This window comes from Diprion similis, chromosome 6 (assembly GCF_021155765.1).
Source record: "Diprion similis isolate iyDipSimi1 chromosome 6, iyDipSimi1.1, whole genome shotgun sequence".
Taxonomy (NCBI): domain Eukaryota; kingdom Metazoa; phylum Arthropoda; class Insecta; order Hymenoptera; family Diprionidae; genus Diprion; species Diprion similis.
Genome location: NC_060110.1, coordinates 21,254,025 through 21,281,461, shown reverse-complemented (window position 1 = coordinate 21,281,461; position 27,437 = coordinate 21,254,025). Strand labels below are relative to the sequence as shown.

Sequence of the window (27,437 nt, the reverse complement as noted above, 5' to 3'; positions counted from 1 at the left end):
CTCGGAATTTCAAAGTCAAGACTGATTTTGACTGATCACAGTTTTCACCAAAGTTCGATCGATAGAAATGAATTTTATTCTCAGGAGATCGGATGGCTCGCTTTTCCCAACCCAATTAAAATGAGCAGCATCATATTGTATTTTGGAATTTTTAACGATAGCAATTCCTCGCACCATACTCGCCATTATAGATACTAAAGTTTTTGCGAAAGAAAATCGCCGCGTAATATGTGAGGCAGAGAAATTATATCGGCATTAGATTGGTCAAACAAATTTGTGTTTTTTTTTAAATTCTCTTAGCGAAGAGGGTGGATAAGTGATTCGCATCCGGAGGAGGCTGAAACGACTCTTTCGTTTCACCGTTCAGAAAAGCTTCTGCAAGTATGAGAATAAGAGCGGCTGGTGCGTCGGGATCAACTCGGCTCAATTGAATCTTAAAATTCCTTTCCCGAACGTGGCAGCGCTCTCGCATGGGGAATTTTCGAGAAGAAAGTATATTAGAAGGGAGAAAAAAAGAGGAAAAGACAGAGAGAGAGAGAGAGAGAGAGAGAGAGAGAGAGAGAGAGAGAGAGAAAGAGGAGGAATATACCTGGGCCAAAATATCGAGGGTTGAATCGCAACGCTGAACTTGAGTCACGTCACGAATACGTGCCAAAGTAGTCGACGTGAATTATACTCGTGAAGAATATTTTCTCTTTTCCTTTCTCTGTAACAGCATTGTCATTTTTTGTTTTATTTTTTTTTCATTCCTTCCTTCTTTCTTCTCCTCACCACGATCACGTAAATATTTTCCCAGTAATTCAATGCCTTCCGTTGAAAGGGCCCAAAGATACAATTATATATAGGTAACATAGCGTGAAACGGGCGGCTGCAAAGTGCATACACGATGAACAATCAGACATAAAATCGTGGAAAGTTCAGATCAAGCTTCGAAAATACACAGAGTGGGAAAAAGCTCACGCGAAACCGAAACGGGAATTTCGGGTTATGGAATAATCAAGTGACGAATAGAGAAATTATTTACTCGCGAGTCAAAGGTCAAGTGGGATGATCTGAATTTTGGGGTAATTTGGTCGGGTTTATTGCGGCATGAATTAGCCAGCTTCTTCCTGTTTTTCTTCCTCCCCCTTTTGTCAGGATGAAAAAGCTAGCGCAAGCTAGCCGGCGATAAAATAGGCGGAGAAAAAGCTAAACGACTTATGGGTTATGGCAGGCTTGGATATCTCGAGTAAATAGAAACGGGTTGAAGTAAACTAATTTATCCTTGAGGGGTAGAACCAGCCGCGCTATATATGCATATCGCAGCTTATATATAAAGGGCGGGTATGCAAATGGCGTTCTCCAAACACCAGAGTCCAGAGGCAAGAAATGGAACAGCTTTTTATCCGAACAACCGCGCTTGGGCAATTTTAAACGGACGAAGAAATATTCAAACTCCTTTTTCAGTTTTCTACCTCAAAAATTCCACCAACCCAACCCTCGAGATTCGGACCAGCGACGAATACCGGAGTACGAAACGGGAAACGGGACGCCTGCCAAATATGCGATAGAAATTTTTACTGCCATTTTCATTCGGCCCGACAACGTAACTTCCTCGAATTTTATACCGTATGTCTGTGCCTGCAGATAAACTCGTCTGTGTCACGCCGCAAGCTATTTACCCACCCCTGCAGATGCACTTGTGTCTGTTTTATTGAATTCGTATATATTTTCGAGAGGTTGAGTGAATATCAAATACTACGTCTATGTTATTCGATGAGAAAAGAGAATAAACAAAACTTCTGCACATCTTATTATTATCAATTAGCCACGCGCTAATTAATTGTACTTTGATATGCTGAAGGGGTGGATTATAGACTGAGCGTATAAATCGACTAACGAAAAATTCTCAAAGTGATTCTACTTTCAAAATGTCACTTGAATCAATGAAATTGTACTTGTATATATGTGTTGTATTGTATATCCACTACAACGATAGAAAAAATAATTGATGAAGACTTGTTGTCAATGGGAATTACGAAAGTTCCTGTCCTAGGTTTTTCGTAAGACTTATCACCGTTTTGAATTCCGATCATAGAGAATTTCTTCCGATCGGCATTATATTCAGATATTTGGCAAGAAAAATCGGCATACATGGATTTACAGACGGGTAATTTGTACGCGAATCCATTCGGCGCTAAGGCGTGACTACAGTGATAATGTCAGAACTGTTCGTGGATAAGAAAACGATAAAAGGTTTATGGAAATAAAATATGACTGGTTTCGGTCTTGCGGAAAGAGAGTTTTAGGTGAGTGACTGTCGATCGTTGGATCAGAGGTGTTCCATAAATATTGTTGACTGAGTGTTAACGGACCAACTGAAAACCGTGGAAATACTTTCCCCTATTTCCGCAGGCAGAGAAGGGTGGTGATATACTGAACAGATTCGAAATATCTCCGGCCGAAATGCGAAGCTCCGTCACAGGGTGAAAGAGAGAGAGTGAGAGAGAGAGTGAGAGAGAGAGAGAGAGAGAGAGAGAGTCGCACGTCGATGCAACGAGGTTTTAAAAGCTCTGGAAATTCCTGACTATTTTTAAGGGTTCTTTTGCCGCTTTGATGTCGGGCACTCTGCCGTCGCGCTGCAATCGTCGAAACGAGGCTGCAGGGAGCGTGAAAACGGCGCGACGAGTCGATCAAAAAAGGAATCCGGATTTTCGAGGCGAAAGCGTTTTGCATAAAGCCTGATCCGAACTATTCTCGGCTCGAGTCGAACTGTTTCGCGTTATTAGATTCCAGGCACTGTGCAGACTGTCGTAATCTGACTTCGTCGCGCGCCATTTCGATTTTCGCAACATTCGAATTGACAGTCCGTTCCCGTCCCGTTGCGGGCACTTGGATTATACTTTGGCGCACAGCTTCCTGCAGGACGTAGAAGCCGAGGGGATCGACTTGACTCCGAGTTGTTAACCAAAGTAGTAATTTCCAAGTCGTAGTCCGAGGCTCTTTGCTCCCTTTTCACCAACCCCGCAAAGTTTAACCGTTAACCACCCGCGACCCCCCCCCCCCCCCCCCCCCCCAACCCTCTTCGTGGCTCCACGAACGAATCGAATAACCGAGAGATGGGAATTGGAGAGACGTCTGAAACTAGGAGAACCTTAGGTCTGTGCGTTGTAAAAGTAAGAGAAGATCTATTTTTTTCTATCCGAACCAAATTTCCATATATACCTGAATCCATGGCTTTATTTTCTCAACAACGTTTCGGCCAAAGTGCGGCTTAAGCGAATAAAAATATTTTAAATACGTGTAATGGAAGTCTTTCGGGTCTAATCACCGTGCAACAAGCTCACCGATTTTTTTTTTTTTGCAATTGTGGGAAAATTTTATACCGTGGGTTTATCAAGGTTAAGGGTGAGAAGGTGGAAAATTGTTGATCAAAAAGCATATTTACGAATGTTTTGTTCAAGCACAATCATTTATTCTCGCAATAAGTAACGAGTCGAGGGGCTATTCAATTACAATTCAAGTGAAAAACGACTTTACACAGTTTCAAAGTGATTTCAAGCGGTTTTGAATTAATTTCAAGGTGTTCCAAATGTTTGCAAGTGTCTTTCAAGCCGTTGAAACATTACGAATTGAGCAATAGAAAATTGATTTTAAATGATTTTCAATTAGTTTTAGATAGTTTCAAACGATTTGAAAGTTATTTCAAATAGTCTTAAGCGATTTAAAAATTATTTCGAACAATTTCCAACCGATTTAATGAAGTTTCAAACGATTTCCAAGATTTCCATTTCAGACAAATTCAAGCGATTTTACGCAATTTTTAAATGATTGTAAAATCAGAAACGGTTTGCGATTTCGAAGAGTAAATACATAGCCCCTAAAATATAGTAAACTAATCTTCCCGATCCGAGAGATAAAAAGTAGCCTGTAGTGAAGATCAAATAGTTTTCTGCACTCCTTATTTTCTCCTTCTTGTTCTTCTTTTCACCGAGAATCGCTGATGTGAAGTTAAAATAATCCCAGATCGTGCCTGGCACTACTTTCTCCGAAAATCGGACCACTTTCAATCCAAACACGTACAAACGTTTCTAGTTCGCGTTGGAATTGAGCAGCGCAGCGCGTTCGAACGGTTTTAGAGTCATCATAGCGTCGAGTGGTTTCAGGGCCTGGAGGCTGGACCATGTTGGCCAGCAAAACATCCTTTACTCCTTCCCATAAACCTACCTACAACATTCCCTCAGTATGATAGTCCAGACCACACGTACCTTCAACTTTCCCGAATGTAATAATATTGAAGAAGAGAAAAGTATTTTTAGAGATTAAAAATGGGCAGGCAGACACCGTTCGAAAAATAATTTTCAAAAAATACACGCAACCCACAATTCCAAGCATCCGGTTTCTCTGGCCTCCAGGATTTCTTTTCTCACTTGCAGCTTCCGCTGCTAGCCTCGAAGCTCGTTAAGCCTCTGAAAGTGGGCGAGTAATCGTCTCGCGTTGCGCCGAGCTTCTGAACGGGAATTACACATTGTAGGTACGCTTCTGGATCAGTGCTCCTGAAAATCATGAAATCGCTAATTGCTCACACACGGCATTTCGTCCTGGCGGCGCTCGCCTTACTCCAGCTCGCATCTCGTAACTCCTGTTCAACTTGATCCCCCCCCCACACACACACACACACACACACATGATCACAGGAAAGCACCGAATCCTTTGTTATCCTGACTCAGTTCTGGTGTTCAAGTGTCGGCAGAAAATGTGAACCGTTAAGAAACGCGCGATAACAAACGGAACAAAACGCGAATTATAGCTTCGCCTCACCCATCGTTTTTTTTTTTCCTTTTTCCTCTTTTTCCTTCTCTTTCGTATCCTCTACTTTTCACCTCGCTATCCCATACGGATATGTGATATATCTATAGGTGAGTCCAGACTTCTTCGACCGTCGTAAGCCAACTTGTAGCATCACGACGACGGTTTTACACGCCAATAAAGAAGATACAGCTTGAAGCACGGAACTTTTAAATTACCCGAGTGTTTCCTCTGTGTTTATCACTATTCTGTCTTTCTTTTTTTTTTAACTTTATTTATTACACCCTCAACTTTCAGCTGTACTCAATGCTTCCTTTATTCGCTTTCTAATGTACAATGCGGCCATTTTCACACACGAACGACGGTCAATCAAGAATCGAGGAGTTCAATATATCAGCTGAAATTGTTTCAGCAATTTAAAAACGATCAGAGATTTCATGCTGCTTCGTCAAATAAATATTAGTCCTCTGTTTTACGTTGATTCCTTTGATTTTCTCCTCCAGGAATTGCAATTTTTTGGTCTCACGTAGTTTCCGTGAAAGTGCACTTTCCGCTGTTTGCGATCGATGGATATTCACCGCAATTTTCAGCCAAGCAAACCGTAAATGTGTTCACCTGCAGAAATAAGCTTTGCGGTATGTGCAACTTCGGTTTTCCGAAGCACTTTGCGATATTACATCCATACCGCTAATGCAACTCCCGCAACATAATTGCACTATAACGTCACGGGTCACATGACTATTATACCGACGAGTGGCGCACGACCACCTGAAGGCATTCGTGAATGCATATATACATACATTTTTTAACGATTTGCTGAATAGATTCTGCAACTGTGCAAAATACTTTCACGGAATTACTGTTTTAGTACTGAAGTAATTCAAATTTCGGATATTGTATCTCCGTCAGATTTGCAGAGAGTTGATTTTTTCAAAACTTTTTCACCTTTCTAAAAATATCCCAACGTGATGAATTGTAAGTTAAAAATCTTTCATTGAAATTTTATTTTCGCCAAAAATTAGTGTGAATTTTCCAGATTTTAATAACTCTGTCACTTACAAGTTTGATAAAACCTAAGCCTTTCCAGTTTAACTTTTTTAAGGATATTATAAGGTCCAACATGATAAGCAGTGTCTTTTTACTTCTAATCTCATCCCCTGGTGATATGAGAAAAGTATTGGTTTCGTCGAAAATCACTTTTGCTAATTTCAACGCAACATCTAGAATCCGAAAGACAGGTTTTTATAAAAATTTCTGTCTCTCCGATGAACTTTAGCGATGTTCTCAGAAACGGCTTGATGAAAAAATTTCAAACTTACAGGACTTGAGAAAGACACGATGAGCATAAAAAATTTCCAGCCCTGTTTGATTTGAACATCCGGTACTACCGGAAGTAAATCAATTTTCGACGTCTTACCGACAAATAATGTATAATTTTTTTGTTCATCAGAAACTGTCTTTTGTTCTGATTTTTCTTTTCAATCTTCTTCATTTGTCGAACATATCTACAGTCTCTTCCCTTTTCACGGCGATGAAAAGCATCGCAAAAAAATGTCTTTCCGATTTTTTCCCTTTCATTTAACCTTTCAAACCAAAAAAATCATAATTTTCTTCTCTACCGCTTGAATTTCAAAAGAGCTGCATATTTTTTTTTTTTAATAATTATCAACAAGTTTCTGCGGTTCCATCACTCAACCACAGTGATTTGTAAAGACACCTGGTTCGCACAATATTTGTAGGTACTTCATCGCTTCTAATATCAAGGGTGGATAAACATAACAAGCAAGAGCAGGTGTTGTGCACTCTGCACACCGAGCGTCTAGCTTCGACGCGGTTATATGAAGCTGTAATATTCTCGATGCGGCGAAACACTGTAGGTAAAACACTGGCAGCATCCAGAGGAGGGGAAACTCGAATCTTGCATCACAGGGTGAGCATAAATTGCACCGGGTACTTATCCACTACTGCCTCGAACACCTCTTGCCCCAGATCTAAGCAGCATGCAAAATCAATTTTTCACCTACTCTCGTTTTCCGCTTAAATATTTTCAAAGCAGGATGTAAGCACAAGTTGGTTCAGGTGTGTGAAAAATTTTCTCCCGTTTTCCTCTCTTTTTTTCTATCTTCTTCTGAAAATTTGAAGGAGGGATGGCTTTTTAGTCGCAACAGATTTGAGGATGTAGCAGGTGTAACAAATGTAATAAATAAAAACTGATGAAGTAAAACTTCAGTTAATTAAGCTGAATTGGGTAGAAACAATGTCTCCGAATTATAGGGTAATAAGAAAAATCAACGGATTTGTATGGAACGAAATCAGTTATCGACAACTTTTGAGACATGTGTTAATACAATATAATTCTGCTTTTTTCCTGTTTCTTTTTTACTAATAAAAAGTGCTGTACCATAAATTCAGTTTTAATCAGCCATAGCAAATTTTTTTGTGAAGGGATTACGTATCAACAATCTCATCAGCTTATCAATAACCGAACAATTTCGAACATAATTTACAGTTATCGATTTTATCCTGTGCTCACATTAAGGAGATTAGTTCTCTGATAAAATTTATCGAAACTGAATTTAATTATACTAACTCTAAGTTTCTGTTCCTCCATATTTCTTTTCTGATGTTTTGCTTTCCGATTGTACCTACTCCTGACCCATTTTCAAAAACCAACCGAATCAGCGACTGATTAATCATCGATGTTTGATTGAGAGAAGTAGTTTTAAGAGTTACCTCAATTCTCGGAGAATTTTCGTCAGGAATTGAACCAACAAATTTTAACCCAGCGCTCAAATCGTGCTTCATAAACACGCGCATCATGCATGCATCCTTATTTCCTGAGAAGCTTCCTTATCGCCGGATTCGCCCGCCCGCGTGATACACAAAAAGCCGTACGTTCCCAGCCAATATCCGGGCTTACGGTGTGTTTGCATTTTCGTTACCACAAACTCCGAGGGTTTCCGTTGGAGCTAGAATGTGGCGGTCGTAAGTGTAAACAGAAAACTTGCAAAGTCGATAAATAAACGGAAGATTCCCGAGGTTCTCCGGGTTCCGGTGTCGACTCGCCTCCTCTTACAGCCGCTTTTATATGCGTCTGGATTTGAACGAGGTGACGCCACGCTCGCACTATAGGGCGATAAAAATCTGACCTTAACCCTTGAAGGATCGAGGTCTGAGGAATTTCGAAAATTCTTTTTTTCTATAGAAAAATGATCTAAAGTCCAGAACAATTGACCGAATTAAAGTTAAATGTTGGTAGGTCAATGACCTTAGATACGCCAAATGGCGTATGCCAGTACTCTAAGGGTAAGGATGAACCGATCGGACCGTCAGAATCGAAAGTTGGAAAATAGAGGATTGTTTTAAACATTTCAGCGATGTTACTTGCAATGATGATAGTGAACGTGGAGGATGAAACAGAATCCCTTCTGCGATGAATCCCAAATTTTTAGCCCCTGGAGACAAGCCTAGCGCTCGGAATCAAATTTTCAAGGTTTGGCCGAATTGTTGGTTCTTAAACAAATTCTGATTTGCCAATTTTTTGGTCTTCTCCGATGTTCCGAGTTTTCACGTGGAAATTTCGGAAAACTAATTGCGAGATCGTGTTCCCTAGAAATAATGCGATGAAGTTTATATTTGGGATTTTTTTTCAACTTATAATACGCGAAATACGGTTGAAATACGGTTTTTTCTGTTTAAAAACCCGAAAATGGGCCAAAAAGTTGAAAATTTAATTCCGAGCGCTAGGCTTGTTCCCAGGGGCAAAAATTTCTGGATTCCCCAGGTGGAATGACTTTCTGAACAAATTTGGATGACGTAAGCTCAGGTATCGACACTTTCTGAATAGTTTTGTAAATTGTGATTCCGAAATAATTAAACTCCAGTGTTTTTAATCCGGTTATAATGTTGTTGGGATTCTGTTGTTCATCATGAAGACTCTACGATTCGTACGGGCTAAACTTTACAAACAGTCATCCCTCGGGGAGATAAAAATATATTTGCGGAAGTACGGTAGAACGAATATTCGTTAGAAATCATATTTCTGTATTACGACAAAACTATTACTTACATATATACATATATGTAAGATTCTTCCAATGTTTTTAGTACGATTTTTAGGTATATGGTCAGCTCGCAAAATGAACCCAGAAACGTTAGAATCAGATGAAAAATATCAGATTTTAATCAATTCACGGGTTTAAGTATGAAAACCGTTTCTCAAATTCTTGATAAGTCATCTTAGCTTGTGTTATTCTAACTTTATTTTAATTCTCGAATACTTTTTTCCCTTTATTCTTAACTCTGAAAAATTCTCCCGCGTTTTCTCCCCTCCCTCTAGTCGCAACCCGACCGACTCCTTTTTCCATTTCCTCGGTGTGAAAGCGTTTTTTTCCGTGCATCCGCAGCTCGTCCTCGACAGAAAACGGCCGCTGTGACTGCAAACACGGAAAACTACGTAGACACCTTTACAAGTTACGCGTAGGTATAGTCCTTCCGCCAAATATGCAAATTTACGCGAAGCGGACACCCAAACCTTCTGGGTGCTGTTCCCTGGATATTGCTAAGGAGAAAAATAACCCCAGAAAAACACTAGAGCGCGGGCTGTTTCATATTTTCCAACCTTCGAATGGAAAAATTGTTCTCCTGGGTGGTCCTGGGTTCTCGCTGCCACACGTGCTCTCCTTGATGCAAATGAACTCTGTTCAAACTCCTACTTGCTCCAGGAACAGGATCAAGTTTCTTTCTCATTCCAGTCTATTATCTGGCTGCACAAACGCCACGTCAAAGCGCATCCACCTTACAGGCACTCTTGCATTTCCGGTTTTTCTCATTTATTCTCCATCTTTTTCTTCTTCCCATTTTTCTTCCAACTAAAAGTGTAAGACATTGCATTTTGGCGTTATACAGGGATTTTTGGAACCACAGGATCGATGGTGTTGGGCGATGATTTTGCAAGCTGATACATTCTTGTGGAATAAAAACTCTGCTTTCCACCGAAACATTTCTGAATAAAAAGCGCTACTTCGGAAAAAATTTTTTTTACCGGTGTTCTTCACAGTTAGTTGCAGCACTTCGGGTAATAAACCTCGATTAAATTTCGCATTCCAGCAGTTTCGAAGTTTCAATTTCAGCCAAAGCACTGCAGGATAAACAATGCGCCTTTCTTGACTGTGTGAATTTCGGTGAAAATTTCATATTTCAACCCGATGATATTCGATAAAAACCGAGCACAATGCCTCCTCGGCATTGTTATACAACCCACGAAATTTCGTCGCTTTCCGGCTTGCGGAGTCGGCCTCTCCGGTAATGGATCCGACTTTAGAAACGTTTCGGTAGCTCAAACTTCGTCCCCGTAAAGAATAACGGGGGAAGACAAAAATTAATCGACGGAGAAAAATTCTCGAGATTAAAATAATCAGGAATGAAATCCGCAATGAGAAAAAAAAAAAAAAAAAAAACTACCTGTTAATAATAAAATGACATTCGTATCGTGTTTATAAGTTGAATTCTGGGTATATCAATTACAAGGACCAAAATTTTCATCGCGTTTTCACGCGGCGAAAGAAGTTCAAGCTCCATTGTAAATACTTACGGACAAATCGAAATCGATGATCGTAACGATTCCGGACAAAACGAACTTGGATCGTGAGAGTATAAAATTCAGGAGACAAGGGCAGCTACATAGATGGACTAAACGGGGCGAAGCGTTTTATCTTTGGGAAGTGGAGGCGGAGGATCTCGTTTAACAGAGATTTACGGTGGAATTCGAGTCCTGGAGAAGCAGTTAGACGCTAGCCGGAGAACTGCGAAAGACCTGCCGGATCTATTTGGGCCGAGATGGGCGTCTGGGAATTCCTTATGGTTTCGCACCTTGGCCGTGTATCGAGGGAGCGTCGTGGCATAAAGAGAGGTGGAGGAGGAGAAGGGGGGAGGGGGGTGGGGGTGAAGAGGAGAGTAAATCTCCCGATTCCTCTCCATATCCTTATATTTTTTTTCTTTGACCCCGAGAGTATAAGAGGCGAAAGGGAGTGACGCGTGCGGAAGGAGAGACACGCGACGTTATTTATCGGCCCAGTTTCTACTCTTCTTCGGCTTGCTTTTCGCCGGCTAAATTATTGAGCCCGGCGAACGGGTCGCCCAGAAGAGATATTATATCCCCGTAGAACAGGAACTTATCTGTAAAGTTTGTCGGCGCGACGCCTCCAGGAGATTCAGAAGGACGAAGGACTCGGGCGCTGCCTCTTAGCCTGCCCGACGTCTCCTCCCTCGAGACGACTCGTATTATACGTCTCATGATCTCCGCCGGGGACCACTGCTTCCGAAATTCACGCAACACGCATCCCTGCAATATTCATTCTTCACGGTTGCCTTTTTCCTCTTTTTCCTCGCCCCTGCTTGCCCCACTTTCCAACGATATTATATGCCTCGAATGAGAATTGAAGCTGCCAGCGCCCCGGGAAATAGGAAGTGCGAGTTCAACGATTTTTGCTTCCTTCTACGTTCGGAGAAAAATTTACCTCAGTTTTAAAAAATGCTTCGTTCAAACTGGGCTTTTCTATTTGAAACTAAAATATTGTCTTTACATTGGTGAGAAATTTCTTTCATTCGATCTGTTCGCATTTTAATTGAATAACGTTTTTCATAAATCTAACAAACGTTTCAATAATCTTATGTAAGAATAAATTACGTCTGAAATTTTTGTGAGCTTAGAGAAACTCTTCGAGAAAAACTGTGATTTTCAAAAATTTATCACGATCCTCTGCTCAAACGGATCGAATAAGAATATAAATATTTTTCAATAATACAGATCAGACCTTTTTATTTTCTCACGGACAGTTGAAAAACGCGTGAAAGCTGCGGATCCCCCCCTCCCCCCCGTTGCCGTTGCCGTATACGAATTGCACAAAATCCGCAGACTCAGTTTTGGAGTCTGAGTTAGTACGAAACACGCTGTACCGAGCGGAATAAGGACATCACGAGGAACGACTTGATCTCCGAAGGATCGGAGATTCGCGCGGTTCCAACTTCACGGAAGTTTATTAGCACGGGGTTGTCGCGGTCAGCTGACCACATCCTGCAGGAAGTCACTCGCCGTATCAAACATCCCTTGACAAAGTTTCATCCAACTTCCTCGGAACTCGATTTTAATTTTGAATATGGAACTCGGGACGAGACTTATACCGTTTCTATCCAGAATGATCCTCCGAGTGGGGCTTAGCGTGGCTAAACACTGCCAAGTAAAAAGCTCTCATGATCCCCGACGAAGCCAGCCGCGCGTCTTTTCGCAGTCTTTGCGGTTCTACGCCATGACACTTTACTCCGCGTTCACTCTCTAGGTATTAAATTTTATCCTATCACATTTTTATCCCTTGCGCTTACTGCAAGGACCGATTTGAGCTTATTTTTAGCGAGCATTGTTGCGGTGACATTTCGGTTTCGCTGCGATACCGATATTCTTGAAGTATGATTTTTCTTCATCGATTTTATATCGTTTTTACCCATTTTTCAACTCTTACTATCGTTGAGAAAAACAAAATATCACCTCACATATTTACTCTGTAAAAAAAAAAAAAAAAAAAAATCTGATCAATTTTGATATTAAATTCGTGTTATCATCAAATAAATTCTCACCAACTGCTGAGATAGAATGAAAACATCTAAAGAACGTATTTTTTTCCTGTTCTAGTATTCCTGATTATTGAGCTTAACAATGATTTTCTATTGAGTAAAGCCAAGTATTTTTTGCGTCGAAAACACAGAAGGATATATTGTTTTTCTTTGTCAACAGGAAGTGCTGACAATTTGGAAAACAAATTGTTTCAATTTTATCTGACGTTCGATAAGAATGGATGAACGTATTTCTAATAAACAATGAATCCTTAACGCTTGAAAATTGAAGGATTCTTACGTATTACGTATCAGCGTACACTAAACCTATCAAAATTTGAGCCAAATGAAAAATTGCACCCAAATACGATCGAGCGACGTGAAAAATTGACAAAACGAAACGCACTTTCGTACCGCGTTTCAAAGACACAATCCTCCTGCGGCAAGTATCCGTGACAAATGTCAGAGCTAGTTATATTCCTGATACTGTAACTGCGTGGGGGTGGAAAAAACATGCCCGAGGTTTCCACCCTACCGGTTTGTACAAGCCGAGGCTTTTTTCCGCATCTGTAGGTAAGAAAGCTCTGGGCGAAGGCAAGGCTCTCTCTATCACGCGATTCAGCAATCATAAGAGGCGGGCGAACGTGCACCGGGTCTCTTATCGCAACTGCAAAGTGAAATTATTTCACGTAAGTCTCGGGTTAGCTGGCTGCTGATACGTAATTGTAACCCCCTTAGGAAGAAATTACACTCATACACAGGTATGTACATCGGGTCGAACCGCGGCCCGCAAGCTCGTTCTTAACTCGCGCTTTTCTTATGTCTACAGAGCTTGAACGGAAGACTTTTTCTTTTAAAACCCATTTTAATTGGCGCTGATAACGAGCCTTGGATTTTATACGCTTTTTCAACGTCCTTGTTGAGCTGTTTTGTGTTGAAGATAATCGGGAAGCCTTCTTGAGGTGGAAGAAAAGCACAAAAGCAGTTTAAGCATCGGTATAATATAACAAGAATTTCTTAATGGTTTGGATGATCGGTGAGATTTACGGATTGCTGGATTTCGTATCTAAAATCAATCTCTGATGTAAACTTCTCGGAACTTACGTCAAATCATTTAAAATTCCAACCCTCAGGTTGAAAACTATATATAATACGAGTAATGCGAGACTGACGAAACTTGGTTTATGTATCGACTCGCGTAGCTCATAAGGTTCGTCGGTATCGAGTTTCAAGAGGTTTATAATCAGATGCTGCTGCTACGAGTCTCCCAGCCGAGATCATCATTTCAGAAATAATTAAGTCGCGTGATTCCTGTACAGGTCTGAAAAAATATTCTGAGAAAATAAAATCTCTCTTGAAATTATAACGTGAAATAATAAAACGAGTTTCAAATTTCACACTCTCATAAAAGCTCGAAAAATTGGCACCGATGCGCGTCATCAGTGATTTTCGCGAGTGTAACCTTACGCGAAAAAATTCCCTGTCCAGGAATAGAACTGATCTCAAAAATCTGACGTTCAATTTTATAACCAGCTGCAATAGAGATGAAACTGCTGAAAAAATCAGGGCTGAAGAGCAGTTTTGCGCCTGTTTTATCAATTTGCTAGATCTTAATCGGGTCTAAGTATTGTTATTAGGGTTGTAAGCGCGGCGGAAGGTTTGTCCGGTGTCGTGTAGCCGTCCTGTCGTGCAACACCCAACCCTCGACACCGGGTCCAACCTTTCGGCCTCCATCGTCCACGGCCTTGCACGAAAAGAATGGGGTTCGTGCCAAGTCGCCTTAAACTAGGCGTGGCACAATGTCGAGCTTGAGACTGCCTTTCGTAATTGCTTCTAATAAAACTACCCGTTTATCCCAGCTAAACTGCAAGCTCGATTCCATCGATGCTTCTCGAGCTGCATTCGCGTTGAAAACTTTTGCAAATGGAATAGATGCACCCAATAAAGAGGAAACTGTGACAAGTATTTAGCGCATCCTCACACCTGTCCAATCCTTCGTATGAAATGTTTGGAGCTGGTTGTTTGAAAGCTCGGCAATCAGTCAATGCTGATGTTGTTATAGCGATGTGTAACCGTTGCCAAACAGACAACATCGCGCTAACCTGAACCAACTCCACATCGGTTCTACCTTTGCGGTGGGTATATACTTGAATCATCTGAGTCGTCACCTCGAGGTTCTGAAATGCTTGTGTAAACCAGTTTCTAGATTGAACCTCTGACGCGGAACACGTTTACCCGGGAGTAAATTTACTCGGCTTGATGTAAACGCGAGGATGGTTTGAAGGTTGCATCGCAGTATTCGGTCTGTGACATTATTCATTCCTCGATATTAATCGTGCTTCGGATTGATTCTGAAAAAATTTTTTAAACCAGAAATCCATCCAATCCAACGACTCTTAGATCGTTCTTGATTGCTTCGATTCTCACTGGATTGAAACGTTCAGTTCGAAAGGTTTTTACCATTGCAGTAGCATCAAGTGTAAACATATTATCTGGCTTCAATGTAGCAAAATACTTGAAAGCGATTTCACATGTCTTTCAATGGATTTATTTGACTTTGACTAAATTCACGCTATTCCAAGTTGAACTTTAGGCAAGTTTGCACGAACTCCGTTGAACTCGAGTGATTTCAAGTAACTTCAAAAGACTTCAGAACCAGTGTACCTACACACCTAACTTTGACAAATGTCTGCCTTAAGGAATGGTTTCTCTTTTGATAATCGCCGTCTCGATTGAAGGTGCGAATAGTCCTGTCGATGAACAAGACTGACGGATAATCTGAACCTGCCTCCTGCTTCTTGGCTCGAGGAAGTTTTCATTAAAAGTTCTAGTCACGTGACGGCCTATGTAAAAGTTTGATTGGACATTCGGTCTATCGCTATCCCGTGGCGGGATTCGGTGTCACGTATACGAGATCCGGAGAGTCGAAACGTGAGTTGGTAAAACTCGGCAAGTCGAGATCCTACGCGCTTGTCATTACCCACGTACTCGGTATATGGTTCATGCATATCTACGTCTTCGGCCAGAATTTAGGTCCGTGCTTGTACACCGTATTCCTCTCCTCTCCTCGCCTCTCCTCTCCTTTACATCCTCCAAAACGTGCAGAGCGCAGCTGTATACCGACTTGCGGAGGTCGAGCTTTCCACGAGCTGACTTCATAGTGGAAACATATGACGCCATAGCTTGATTCTTAATTTTATCTTTATTTATGGGCTCACGTGTGTAAGTAACTACCCCAGTCTCACAAATTCAACCTCTATTTCTTCTCTGCTATAAAATCAAAGAAACGAGCTCGGTTTTAATTTTTTCAACTCTCCCACTGCATCTTGCGAATTCGAATTTTTTCAATTACCAAAAACGAAACGTATGGGAATAAATCATTTTTTATTTTGACTCTGCATTAATCACGTTACCGGGAGATCAAAGAACTACAGAATACATACAGTATAAGAAGAATTTCAAATTTTTAGTCCACAGTTCGTCCTAATAATTCTGTAAACTCTTGATACCTTAATTAAATTTTATAAAATTTTTTCAATATTTCGATAATTGATCGAAATGAGGAAGAATGTTTTTGATTCTTTTTTCGATCTTCGACCGGATTGCGAGCGCGAGCTATTCAAAAATGAGATTACAGAGATGATTAATTTTACTCTGATCGGGTATTTTGCGAATTAAAAAAGTTCTCGCCTCGAGCCTCATTCTCGAATCCTTCCGAGCGTTAAAAAGTGCTGTCTGTCCAATTATACTTTTTGACGTAATTTTTAACTTAGTTTTTAATTCATTTTAACGCGATAACAGCTTCCAGCGATGCAAGAGAGTTGGGGTGGTTTTTTGCCAGATGCAATCGTTCACAAGACCCGAGTTTAAAAAGTGTAAGCGAACAGGCTTTACGAATAATTATCATACGTATTACAGTCACGGTAGGCATTGAAAGAAGAAACGAAGTTTCTGAATTACAATCATACTTCTCGAGGGGTTGAGAGAGTGTTTTTTGTACTCTTAAAAAACCAATCTCAAGATGTAAGAATTGATTCGAACGGGTTTAAACTGAACTGTATAGCAAACTTTTCGCCCCATTGGCGGAAAGCAATGTTTTATTCATCGAGAAGATCGCGCCTGCTTTGTAGGAGTTCCGATCAAGCCGATTCCCTCCAATTCCAGAGCTTTGTGTTTTTAAAAAGTTGCCAACACTGTGTCTTCTCTTCTCTTCTCGGGACGAGCTGTACTGCTTTACAGTAGAAAATTCAGTGAAATCGAGACTCTCAAATACCACCTCGAATCTCAAATCACTCGACTAACATTTTCCAGATGAGAAGGATTCTGGTTCATGTATCAACGTTTCACCAACAATCAGGAATACGGGATTGCAAACAATTTTCTCCAAAATCCAAATATCACGTCTCCAAATTTTTCTGTGTCCAAAAATTAATTACGATTTTCATATTTCTGTTTCAGGTACGTTGTGTGTTCAAGGCTTGAATAAAATCGTTGAAACTGAGCACGTAGGGGTGAGTTTTTATGTTTATTTTTTTTTCTCTTCTTCCTTTCGAGAAATCTCGAAAAGGAGAAGAATTCCGCATAATTTTTAATACGAAAATTAGACGCACAGTACTTCTCTCGCGTTGCGCGTGAGTACGTATATATGACAGGGATTGGCGCATAGTTTGTTATTCGGGGGTAATTCGACGCGACAGGACTCCCCCATCCGTGTGGCACCTAATCTGGTGCTCGTGGGTGTCGTTTAATTATTTGGCAAACACGTGGGGCCAAGCCGTGTGCTGTGTCCCATATTATACGACGTGACTTCCGAGGGTCGCGATTCCGTCGAAAGAAACGTTCGGGGGTGGTTTGTATGCGCGAAAAGTCACGTGCCGAAACAATGCACGCCACGATTAAACCGGTGCGAAAATAGCCGACTTGTCGATACGTTAAAGCTGCTGTATAAGCGTGAACACGCGACTCATGATTTTTATCGCGGTTAGAATTATTACACCGAAATCCAGCGTTTTTGGCCCATTTTTTTTCATCGCCTCACTTCCAGAGAACGGCCATAACCTTGTTGCTGTTTTTAGTGAAGGATTTTTATTCATTTCAAAGATGATTTATCGTGCGTCGGTGTGATGTTTAATCCTTCCACGTGACAAAACGTATACATACCTACAGATTTTTCGTTTTTTAATTTTATGTTTTGAGAAACAAAAAAGAGAATGAATACGTTATCATACTGTAATCTGATGAGATCTGGAGAATATTTATCTCTGAACATTTTGAAATTACAATATCTTGCAAACGAAAAAATGGTGACGAAATTCTCTTCAATAAAAGAATATAAAATAATATAAAAATTCTGAAGATACGATCAGAGTTTCAGGCACGATAATTGAGAAAAAAATTTGCAGAATGCAAGTTTGAATTTGATCTATTCGAAAATAAATTCCCTAAGTTTCAAAATCACTTTAGATTTTAGAAATAAAGTTTTTCTCGAATCACGTCTTGGAATATGCCACGTGGATATTTCTTAAAATGAGGATCGTGCCTGTCGAATAACTGACTTTCTACCAGAATCTTGCGATGCTTCGAGAAGAAAGGCACAACATTTGCGAATATCGTATAGAGCAATGAATCGGCACGTGTCGATGTGCGATCATTGGGGCGAATCGTTTAGCTACTCGTGCGATACTCTAGCTGGGCACAAAGCCATATCATTCTGGATACATGAACGGGCTGTTCGTTTGATTATCAGAGCGGAGAAGTTCATCTTGCGCGTCTTTCAATTGTTGATCTATTTAATTTGCCGTTAAATTTGGGGCGAGTGACGACGTTGCATCCGTCGTTCGTTTGGTCGATGAATCATGCCAATCACTACGGATGTGCAATTTGATTGAGAAATCATCGGTAAATTAGAAGCATCGGATCATTCAGTGAACGGAATTTATTTTTTATTGACAAACTGCATGTATAGTAATTTCTTCGTGATTTTCTGCAAACGATTTTCTTTAGGTAATATCAGTTTCCTCGTTCACCGTTTCGGGACTTCTGCATTAGTGATGCATTCAGACGCGGGCGCAAATAATTCGCAGGATTGAGCGAATTTCACTCGTGCCAATTTCACCCGCAAAGCCAATGTTAAAAATTCGCGAGACAGGATTCGCTGATGCCAACATAGTGAAAAATAGAGCCTGCTAGCCGGTAGTTGAAACAAACGTGTTTAAATTCTACCACATTTATAATTGAAAATTCCGAAATTTTTAACGCTGCATCGTTCCAATCCGAGGTAATTATTTAAAGGTTAGATGTAAAAGAATCATTGGCACGAATTGGCTGAGTTTAAAATTGACGAGGTAGCCTCGTCACTGATGTAATTGTATTAATTTGGTGAAATAGATTCGTCGCAAATAGTAATTTCGGCCTGATTAACGGGATGTGAAAAGACTCATCGATAATGGATTTTAATTCAATTGATTCGGGACTGATTAATTGGTCCATCGATAATTCAATCCGTTGAAACAACCGAACCTCACCTTTCGCGAAATTTCCGATTTGCAAGAGGCATGAAAAACGAGTTAGACGAAAGAAGATCACCTCGAACGCTCAAATCTCACGTCAAATTTATCACTCAACTCATTTTTCGTTGCGTAGCAATAATAAAATAAAAAAAATAATAACAAAAAAAAAAAACTGCATCCAACCATTTGTAGCGCAAAAATCTTCAGCTTCGTTTTATCAAGCGAGGCAAGTCCCATTTGTTCGGATTAGAACTACCCTTATTGTTACGGGTGTGGCCGTAACGCATATATATATATACGAATCATGCATGCAGTCGCAGTATGCAGTATTCTGCAAATAAAATTCTCCGCATTAACAAGGTAGTAAAAATGTCGTTCCGGTTTCGTTTCACCGCGGCCAGCCATTCGAAACTGCTCGCGGTTTATTTGCAGAACCTTCCGCAGCCGTCGCCGCCGTAACTCGTTCGGCCACGCGGGTCAATGGAACCCATTTTTCTTCCTCTTTCGTCGTCCTCAGAAGCAACCCTTAGAATCCCGCAGGAATGCCACGGCCTATTTCCAATTATCACACACCGCAGGCAGACTGACAGCAATTCGGCTCGTCTCCGAATTTCCTTCACGTTTTGGATACCGTCGTCTGGATTAGTCGAACCGGCCGTGTCGATGGGGAAAAAGCTCACCGCCGAAAAAGCACCCCCCGAAGAAGTAGAAGAAGAAGAAGGCGTCGTTTTATTTCTGCGTTTTTTTCCCCCGTCTCGATCGGTTTTTCCCCCCTTTTTTTCTCGCGCTTCTCTTCACTCTCAGCTGCTTGTCTCCTTCGGCTTCTTTTTTCCTCTTCTGCTCATCAACATCCGTCTCTTCACAAGCTTTTTGACCTCTTTTTAGCCTCCCCTGTAACGATCACGCATCCTGATCAACTTTCTCGTGCTATATTCTCCACCTCAAGCATATGAAAGTCTGCTGAATTCCAATCACTCGAGTTCGCATATCCCTGCATCGTTATAACATGTTCTTAATCAACCCTCAAATCCACGATCTTTTATTATTTGCGAAACCATTTTTGCTCATTGAACAGTCTTGGAGTTGCGAAAACTTTTCACAGAGATTAGTCGATGCGACCAGTTACGATTATTGCCGACTGCAACTGTTACGAGTGTTACGAAAAAGGAAGAAGAGCATGTTCTTAACCCCAGTTTTCTGCAGATCATTAAGGGTGAGGGGGTATAGCTTGAACGGTCTAAAATCGTTCTACCAATTATTGGGATTTTTTTTTTCTTTCTAGAAATTGAAATCATTTAGAGAAATTTGAGTTTGAGAGTTTTATTATTTATAGTTTCAAGAAGATTTTAAATAATTTTTATCTACTTTTATAAACAAATCGGATATACATCCCTTCGCGGTATCCCCCCCCCCCCCCAAAAAAAAAAAAAAAAACGAAGTGATTCGACTCTCTGACTTCACCAACTCGAGTATCGAAGAATCCTTATCGAATTAAGCTCGCGCTTTCGAATACACCGTCGATCTCACGTGATGATCGATCGATTAAGCCGTAAACTGGAGGTTGAACTCTTGTCAGCAACTCAGGGAATAATGGGGGGTCAATCGGCCATACAGACAACGATGCTTGTGTAGGTACGAACGCGTTTTGCAGGGTGCGATTCGGACTACGTTGGTGTCGATACCAGCGGTTGTGGATCGCGGGTGATCGAGGATGGCCGTCCAGCACTTCGCCCTGCGACCGACCCCGAACCTAGGCCAACCTAATAATACCCCTCGGGTCAGCAGAGCGGTGAATATGCTGGAAGTGAGGGACCGCCGGTTATACTGCAGGGTGAACGAAATTGTCTGGGAGTCTAATCGATGCCTCGCTCAAGACCGAATTACCCGCGGCTTTGGCTCGGCTTTATTTTTTCACTCGTTTTGTCGTCTTATTTTTCTTTTCTCTTTCAATTTCTTTTCCATTCTTTATTTAAAACAAGAAGAAGAAGAAACAAAAAAAAAAAAAAAAAACAAATTAAGAAAAAACTTCTCATCCTTATTTTTTCGATTTCTTTCCCAGCTCGTTTCTGGAGTTTTCTTTTTACTCATTTTTCAATTCGTTCGTTTAAAGCTCCCGGATTTGAGATGATACCGCAGTAACTTTTGATAAGGTAAGATATGGCAAAGGATTTCATCAAAATATTAATAAAGACTCATGAGGCTATCGAAACGATTGCAAATGTCGGTTAGTCCTGGAAAAACTCAACCCAATCGTCCTGTGGAGTCGTACGGTAACGACGATCGGACATACGAAAAATCGTAACGAAAATTTGATGGGAATTTGGGGCGAAAAGTGACGCTCGGTATTCGACGCTTACACATTCATGAAACGGGATTGTGGGATCGAGTTTTCAGCTTTTACGACACAGAGGCGGAGTGAATTGGTTGAATTTGAGAAGGTGGAAAAACAGAGAGAAAAAGATAGAGAAAAGCCACCCTTGAGACTAATTGAAACGAAACGAGAACGAAGCTGCATATTCACCTGATCTATCGAGCTTGTATTCATTTCCTCCCGGAATTTTCCGCACCCTACATCCTGGTTTGTCGAAACCGAAGATGACCCGCGGCTGTCCTTCTTGATCTGCTTAGCTTGCGGGTACAGCTTGATACCATATGCGTGGTACATGCATGCGGGCAAGTTTAAGCGGGAAGCCAAAGAAAAGCTTCGGTTCCCCCTCTTAAGCTTCATCCTGATTCTTCCCATTCACCCCTGATTTTCGATCGTTCCTCGACGCGAGAAATTCTTCACCAGACGTGTGATACATTAGTTTTGGTGAAAATTATGACCCCTGATTACTTGCAGAATCGTTTTTTAAGACTTGAGTTTCACCCTTTTTTACATCAGGTACTTTTTTAAACAGGAATTTTTTCACCCCGAAGGATGCTGGCCTGATGGAAAATCTTGAACTCAGGCTTTTCTGTCGACTCGTTTTTTAAATAATTATTCCAATTTCTTGGAGAATAAACTTGTTATTCAGAAGTAAATATTAGCACTGCTACATTATTACAGATTTATTATACAGTGTTTCTTCGTAGGATAATTTGTACGTCTTAAATTACAATCGCTGGATTATTAAAAAACGTATTTACAGTCATGTATAAATTATTGTTCATATAATCCGAGCTTGTGTTAAATATAAGTTTATTCTTTTTTTCTCTCTTTCTTGAAAACTCATCATCATCATCATCATTATCATCGTTCTTTCCTACTCTTTTACAATCGGTTAATTCACCAAAAAATCTCAGCAATTTAACTTTGACAGAAGTTTAGACTTACAAAAAATTTCCTGTCTGCAAATACGAATATAAAGTAAGTCGTCCAGCGTCCAGAAAAGGATAAGTAAAGCATCGAAAATCCAGGAACATCTTTTCCCCGAGTATAAAGTATTCCCATTACTCGAATATTTCAGGAGACGCGAGGATCCCGTTATTATATATTCATCAGGGCAGTGGTTTAAAGCGAAACAAATATACACGGACGTTTTTTGAATTCGAATAAAACGCCGGCCTCGTCCTCTCGCACCATGAATAAGTCCACAACCCCGCAACCATAACCGAATACACCACCAACGTAACGCAGATTGATCGTTTTCGGACAGTTGCAGGACATTGCTGCGTAGGAAATCCGGCGTTAAAGTTATCTGCCAACCCCAAATATCCTTCAAGCAGATGCGCGTTCGGATTTCCCACCCCCGAGATCAAGTCCAACCAACTGTAATTGAGCAGCCCCCGTTCTCTTATCACAATATTATAAATCCCTGGTTAATCTGCGGCTGATCCACGTCGATATCAGTCGCCCTCGAGGACTTTAGACCCCGTCCTAAGGGAGAAAATTATGGGCTTCGACGCCTTCCGGGCCCCGAGACGACGGCGATAGATGATCGCGGCCGGGGGCAGAGGTCACTCGGAAAACCGATTAATTTCACCCGCTTCGGATACCACCTTCGACGAAATCCATCCCGAACCCGCGATCCTCGAAAGGGCGACCTGGTCATTGTGGCTGCGGTTTCGCGGCGGCGCCGCGACATTTACGACATTTTTTCACCTTCTCTTCCCCATTAGACCGTCGCACTGGTTAGGAATGTCTTCTGGACCCTTTTCTGGCCCCGTTCTTCCCTGCGTAGAACGAAAAACCAACTCTGGAGTTCGTATTTTTACCCGTCTCTTGCTGACTGCATCGTTGATAACGCTTCAAGCTTTTCCCGCAAGCCCGTCTTCTTGATTTTTCTTCTTCTTCTTCTTCTTCTTCTTCTTCTTCTTCCAATAAGTAATACCGCTTCGAGGCCGGGCAGAACTACCGTTCAGACGGTTAGAAAAGTTTTTCTATAGCTTCTTCGGGACTAGTTTCGGAAGCACTGTTTTCCAATTTATCGCCATGGTTACCGACATCCCTGCAAACTCGGGTTTCCTTTAATTAGAACATTTGGAAGAAGAAGTTGAGGGGTGAAACTCCTTTACGATGCACCCTAGGTATACAAGGTACGCAATTAACCTCGTCGTAGATGAGCAGCCAAAGTAAACGCTGTGTAACTTCCGGTGACGAGCTCAGCTGAAACGCAGTTTGACCACTGATCAATTTCCAATAATCTTCACCCTCGAGCGTTAATTCAAGTTCTTAATTTTATCATAAAATCTAGTCATTTCCTAAAACCGGAAACGCAAGCTAGGCTTGATTTTCATCTAATTATTCGCTGGGTATTTGATTTAATATGAAACACATGAAGAGCGAACATATTTTGAGGTTCAATTGATTAATCCTCCCGCCATGCCCAATACAAAATTTCAACCGCTATACTTGCATGCATTGTCTTGTAAAATTTTTAGCAATTTCTGCTGTTTCAAAAAAAAAAAAAAAAAAAAAAAATCGTGATAATTCTTGTGCGCTTTGAAACTGAATTCGAATTTATACAAAAATTGTTGACACAAACCCACAGTGGAATGAAAACCGGTGTGTTACACCAATGAATAAATGTAAGAAATGTGGTAAATGCAATTTTGAAATACAGCTACATGTGGAAATAGATATTAAAAAATCTAAGAGAAACTTTTAAATAATTCAGTAAATCAATGACCACATTCTGCACTCGCAAGAATCATAATTACCTTTGTGTAATTGTGTTTCCTGGATTCTCGGTCTCAGCTTGACCTTTCATCTCTTTGAGCGAACAAAATGATGTCATCTTAAAACGGCGTAGGAAAAAAATATAAGTATTATAGAACGGTCTTTGGAACTTTGAAGATTACAGAGATGTAACTCTCGTTGAATTAGGATAACGGCTTGATCGGTAAAAGAAGGCAACTCCAGAAGTGAAAGTTAGTTTTTATTTTAAACAGACGATATCGTTACTTGAAAACAGCTTAAAATATCCGAAAACGAGAATTTATTACGCCCAAAGAATTTTTTTTATTTTTCACTTTTTACTTTTCTGTTCCGAACAAAGTATCAGAAGAGTATCGTTAACAAATGGACTTTGCTGCCGTACGAAAATTGTCCGAAGGCCACATTAAAAAAATTCTTCCACTCGTTGTTATTATGATAAATAATTCAAGATATCTCTACACAATGCACATAAGCAAACATATCTTGAAATTACACGCAATTATACAATTATAGCCAATCGAAGGCTGTGTTAAATGCTAACGTGACTGCAAGGTCGTCGGCAATCCATCGTACGTAAGAGATATTCGTTGCCATTGAATGTTGGTGACTAGTGACCATCAGTCTGTCGACATGTTTGCTCGTATGGTATAAAGATAATAGAAGAGAAGGAGTCAGCGCAGTGGATCCGAAGCCGGAAAAAGACGCGGGTCGTTAGTGAATCTCAGGAATTTGTGTTGCAAGGTGAGCTTCATTTTTCAGATATTTCAATTCGCCTTGGAAATTATATGTGATATTCTTGTTTTTTTTCAATCTGAACAAGTATAGTGCTTGATGAAATAAATTTGATTGATAAAATTGCAAAATTGGTCAATTATACGATTAACAATAAAAACGAGAAAAAAACTATTTCAAATTCGACTTCGGAAGAGAAATTTTTTTACATGTGGTGGTGGTGATGGTGGTCGTGGTGAATTGTTTTTCGGGTACGATTTTTTGCTCACTTTAACAAAAGGTGAAGGCTGTTGTCACGGTAAATTATAATGCGCGAAATATAAATGCTTTTTGCGTACGTTGTGCAGAAATAAGTTCTCAATTAAGTGGATTGAGGTCAATTTTGGAGTAAGGATTCGTTCTCCGTTTGGTAACCAAGGAATTATGAATAATTATTATGATCCAACGATTTACTGAAACTTTTGAAGCCTCGGTTTACTTTGTTCTGCGAACATTTTGATTGATGCATTTCATCCACGATCGTAAATCAATCTAATCGAATCGTTCATCTGTAATTTTGAAAGTTTGATTGAAGTTTTTGGATTTTCCGTGATCTGCTTGAACGGTATTTGAGACGAGATATTGTCAAAATCGGAGATATCGTCTTTCGAGACTCGAGTTATCACCTTTCTCGTTGAACGCTTATACTGCACACCTGTGTATAACACTGGTGTCACACCGGGGTCGCTGGAGACCCCATTTCAAAAATCATTGCGTACAAGCGAAGATATCGATTCAAATAAGTTGAAAAAATTCTGGGATACTCTTTGACTGTTATATTTCAAAGCAAACTAGTTATCTTTATTGATAAAACAACGAAATACCGGAAAATCGATCATTCTGCTCAAAAAATCATAACTCACTGAATTTTTAATATTTTTAGCAGAAAATTGAATGAGTGAATTCGAATTTTTGGAAAAATAATGAATTAACGATTTTTACGATATTTCATTATTAATCTGGAATCAAATCAGATAATTTTTTTTATGTTTTTTACATGGAATTAACGGTGAAGATGCCGTGGGGTCATTTTGACCCCTGTGTGCAACACAAGGGTTGAATATCGCTAAAGCTGGTCGCTAAAATACGCGATGGACTAAGTACGAAACATTTTCTACTGTCTATCATCGTCAGAGTGATTGTGGTGGTTGAAGTGCCTAATATTGTGACCAAACTGTGTACAAGCTTTGACCAAATTATTAAACGTCGTACCAGTTGGTGGCTTATGTCACAACCCATTGCCTGCAATGTTTATCCTTTCGTGTGGAAACATACTTGTTATGCTAACCAGGAGGTGAACAGTGAACTTCAACAAGTTCGATGTGGACTCAGGTTTATTTCGCTTGGTTTAAAAATAACCCGCATCGAATAACATGTAAAAAGAATTTTCCATCGTCAGAGACAGTGTGCGTTAAAAATTCGAAGAGATTGAAAGCGATTCAGTGATCCAGCAACAGTAAGTTTTCTCTCCAACAAACACATAATTCAGGTAAACTTATTTAAAGTTTACCGATATCAGGTTAACATTTAACAGTCACGCAGGACCTTTTTCAATTCTCACTTCCACGTGGGAAGTTTTTTAGATTTTTAAGTAATCGCTGATTAATTTCTTAGATCAATTATGAAGTGGGTCTACGCATTGGGCCTTTTGTCTTTCGCTGCTGCTGCTGCTGCGGATTCGGACTGTAAAGAGGACGCCTGTTACACCGTACGGTGTATGCCAGCTACGAGAGAAACTTGTTTAGATGGTGTTATCGTGTTGAACGGAGGTTATTGCGGATGTTGCGATGCGTGCCGTGAAAAAATACGTGAGTATTGACAACACAGCATTCAGCTAAGACTCAGAGGACATCCTTGTACGCGGGGGTGTCAACAGTGCTAGCAATGCGCGTGTAATAATAAACGTCGAATATTTTCATACCAGACGAGTCTTCCGCCTTCGTTTCATTCATGTATCCAAGTGTGTTCTTACCCTTCTCATCTCATTCTTTAAGTTCGAGGGGACGATTGTTCGGACCTACGTTCGAACTGTTCTTCCTCATCTTCGTCGCCTACCAGAGCCTGCGAACCGGGCACCAGCTGCATAAAACGGAAGGATCGAACTTGGACTTGTCAGTAATGGAACGTAGCGAATCGCCCTGGATAATCATTGAATAAAAATAACATTTTTATTGAAGCTTTTGTTTAATCATTTCGTGTTTGCGCCCGCATTGCGTCGACATACGTTGTGCGTCAGCCTTGACGATCGGAGATGTATTGCAAATGTTATCACAGTTATGATATCGAAGTAGATATATAATAATGTGACCCAGAATATTACTTTTATGAAACTTAAACAAAACTGCCGCTGCTTTGTACCCACAGCTGTATTATTAATGTATACCCAGTCTTATGAGGAGCTCCGAGTTGTTTGACGTCGTAAATTTAATATACTCCGAATATGGGGTATATATACTATACAACGACCTTCCAGATCCATCGGGGTAATAAGGTGAACTTTCCACGTACAGACCCTGTAATTTCCGCCTAATTTCAAGAGGGTGCAGAATTAATTTTACGAAGCCAGTCTCGCTGATTATGTGTACGCAAAATCACAGTCGCGGAAGAAGTTCGCAGGTCAG

General features: G+C 40.5%; 3 protein-coding genes and 1 long non-coding RNA gene across 10 annotated transcripts in view; 3 read left to right on the top strand and 1 right to left on the bottom strand.

Moving 5' to 3' along the window:
- LOC124407559 (hemicentin-2-like) overlaps nt 1-27,437 on the top strand; it is a 222,543-nt gene that overhangs the window by 44,687 nt on the left and 150,419 nt on the right. The gene's annotated exons all lie outside the window — the stretch shown is intronic.
- LOC124407567 lies at nt 5,244-25,559 on the bottom strand. The gene is made up of 3 exons (XR_006929320.1): nt 25,483-25,559; nt 10,249-10,251; nt 5,244-5,255 (listed from the first exon to the last, which is right to left on the bottom strand). It is a non-coding gene; the product is annotated as an uncharacterized LOC124407567 (long non-coding RNA).
- Nucleotides 24,456-27,437, top strand: part of LOC124407562 (fungal protease inhibitor-1-like) — a 17,298-nt gene continuing 14,316 nt past the window's right edge. For 2 of the 5 annotated variants that reach the window (XM_046883813.1, XM_046883815.1), the window contains exon 1: nt 24,457-24,786. The gene's annotated coding sequence lies outside the window, so the exon portion shown is untranslated. Of the gene's footprint in view, nt 24,787-27,437 lie in introns of all 5 variants that reach the window. The other 3 variants (XM_046883816.1, XM_046883818.1, XR_006929318.1) reach the window with 3 other exon arrangements.
- Nucleotides 25,794-26,992, top strand: LOC124407563. 2 transcript variants are annotated; one of them, XM_046883820.1, is made up of 3 exons: nt 25,794-26,272; nt 26,431-26,624; nt 26,811-26,992. In XM_046883820.1, exons 2-3 carry the CDS (start codon nt 26,438-26,440, stop codon nt 26,933-26,935), a joined length of 312 nt encoding a protein of 103 aa, XP_046739776.1. In that variant the 5' UTR covers nt 25,794-26,272; nt 26,431-26,437; the 3' UTR covers nt 26,936-26,992. The 2 variants fall into 2 exon arrangements, with proteins under 2 accessions (XP_046739776.1, XP_046739775.1); XM_046883819.1 differs by having other exon boundaries at nt 25,795-26,305.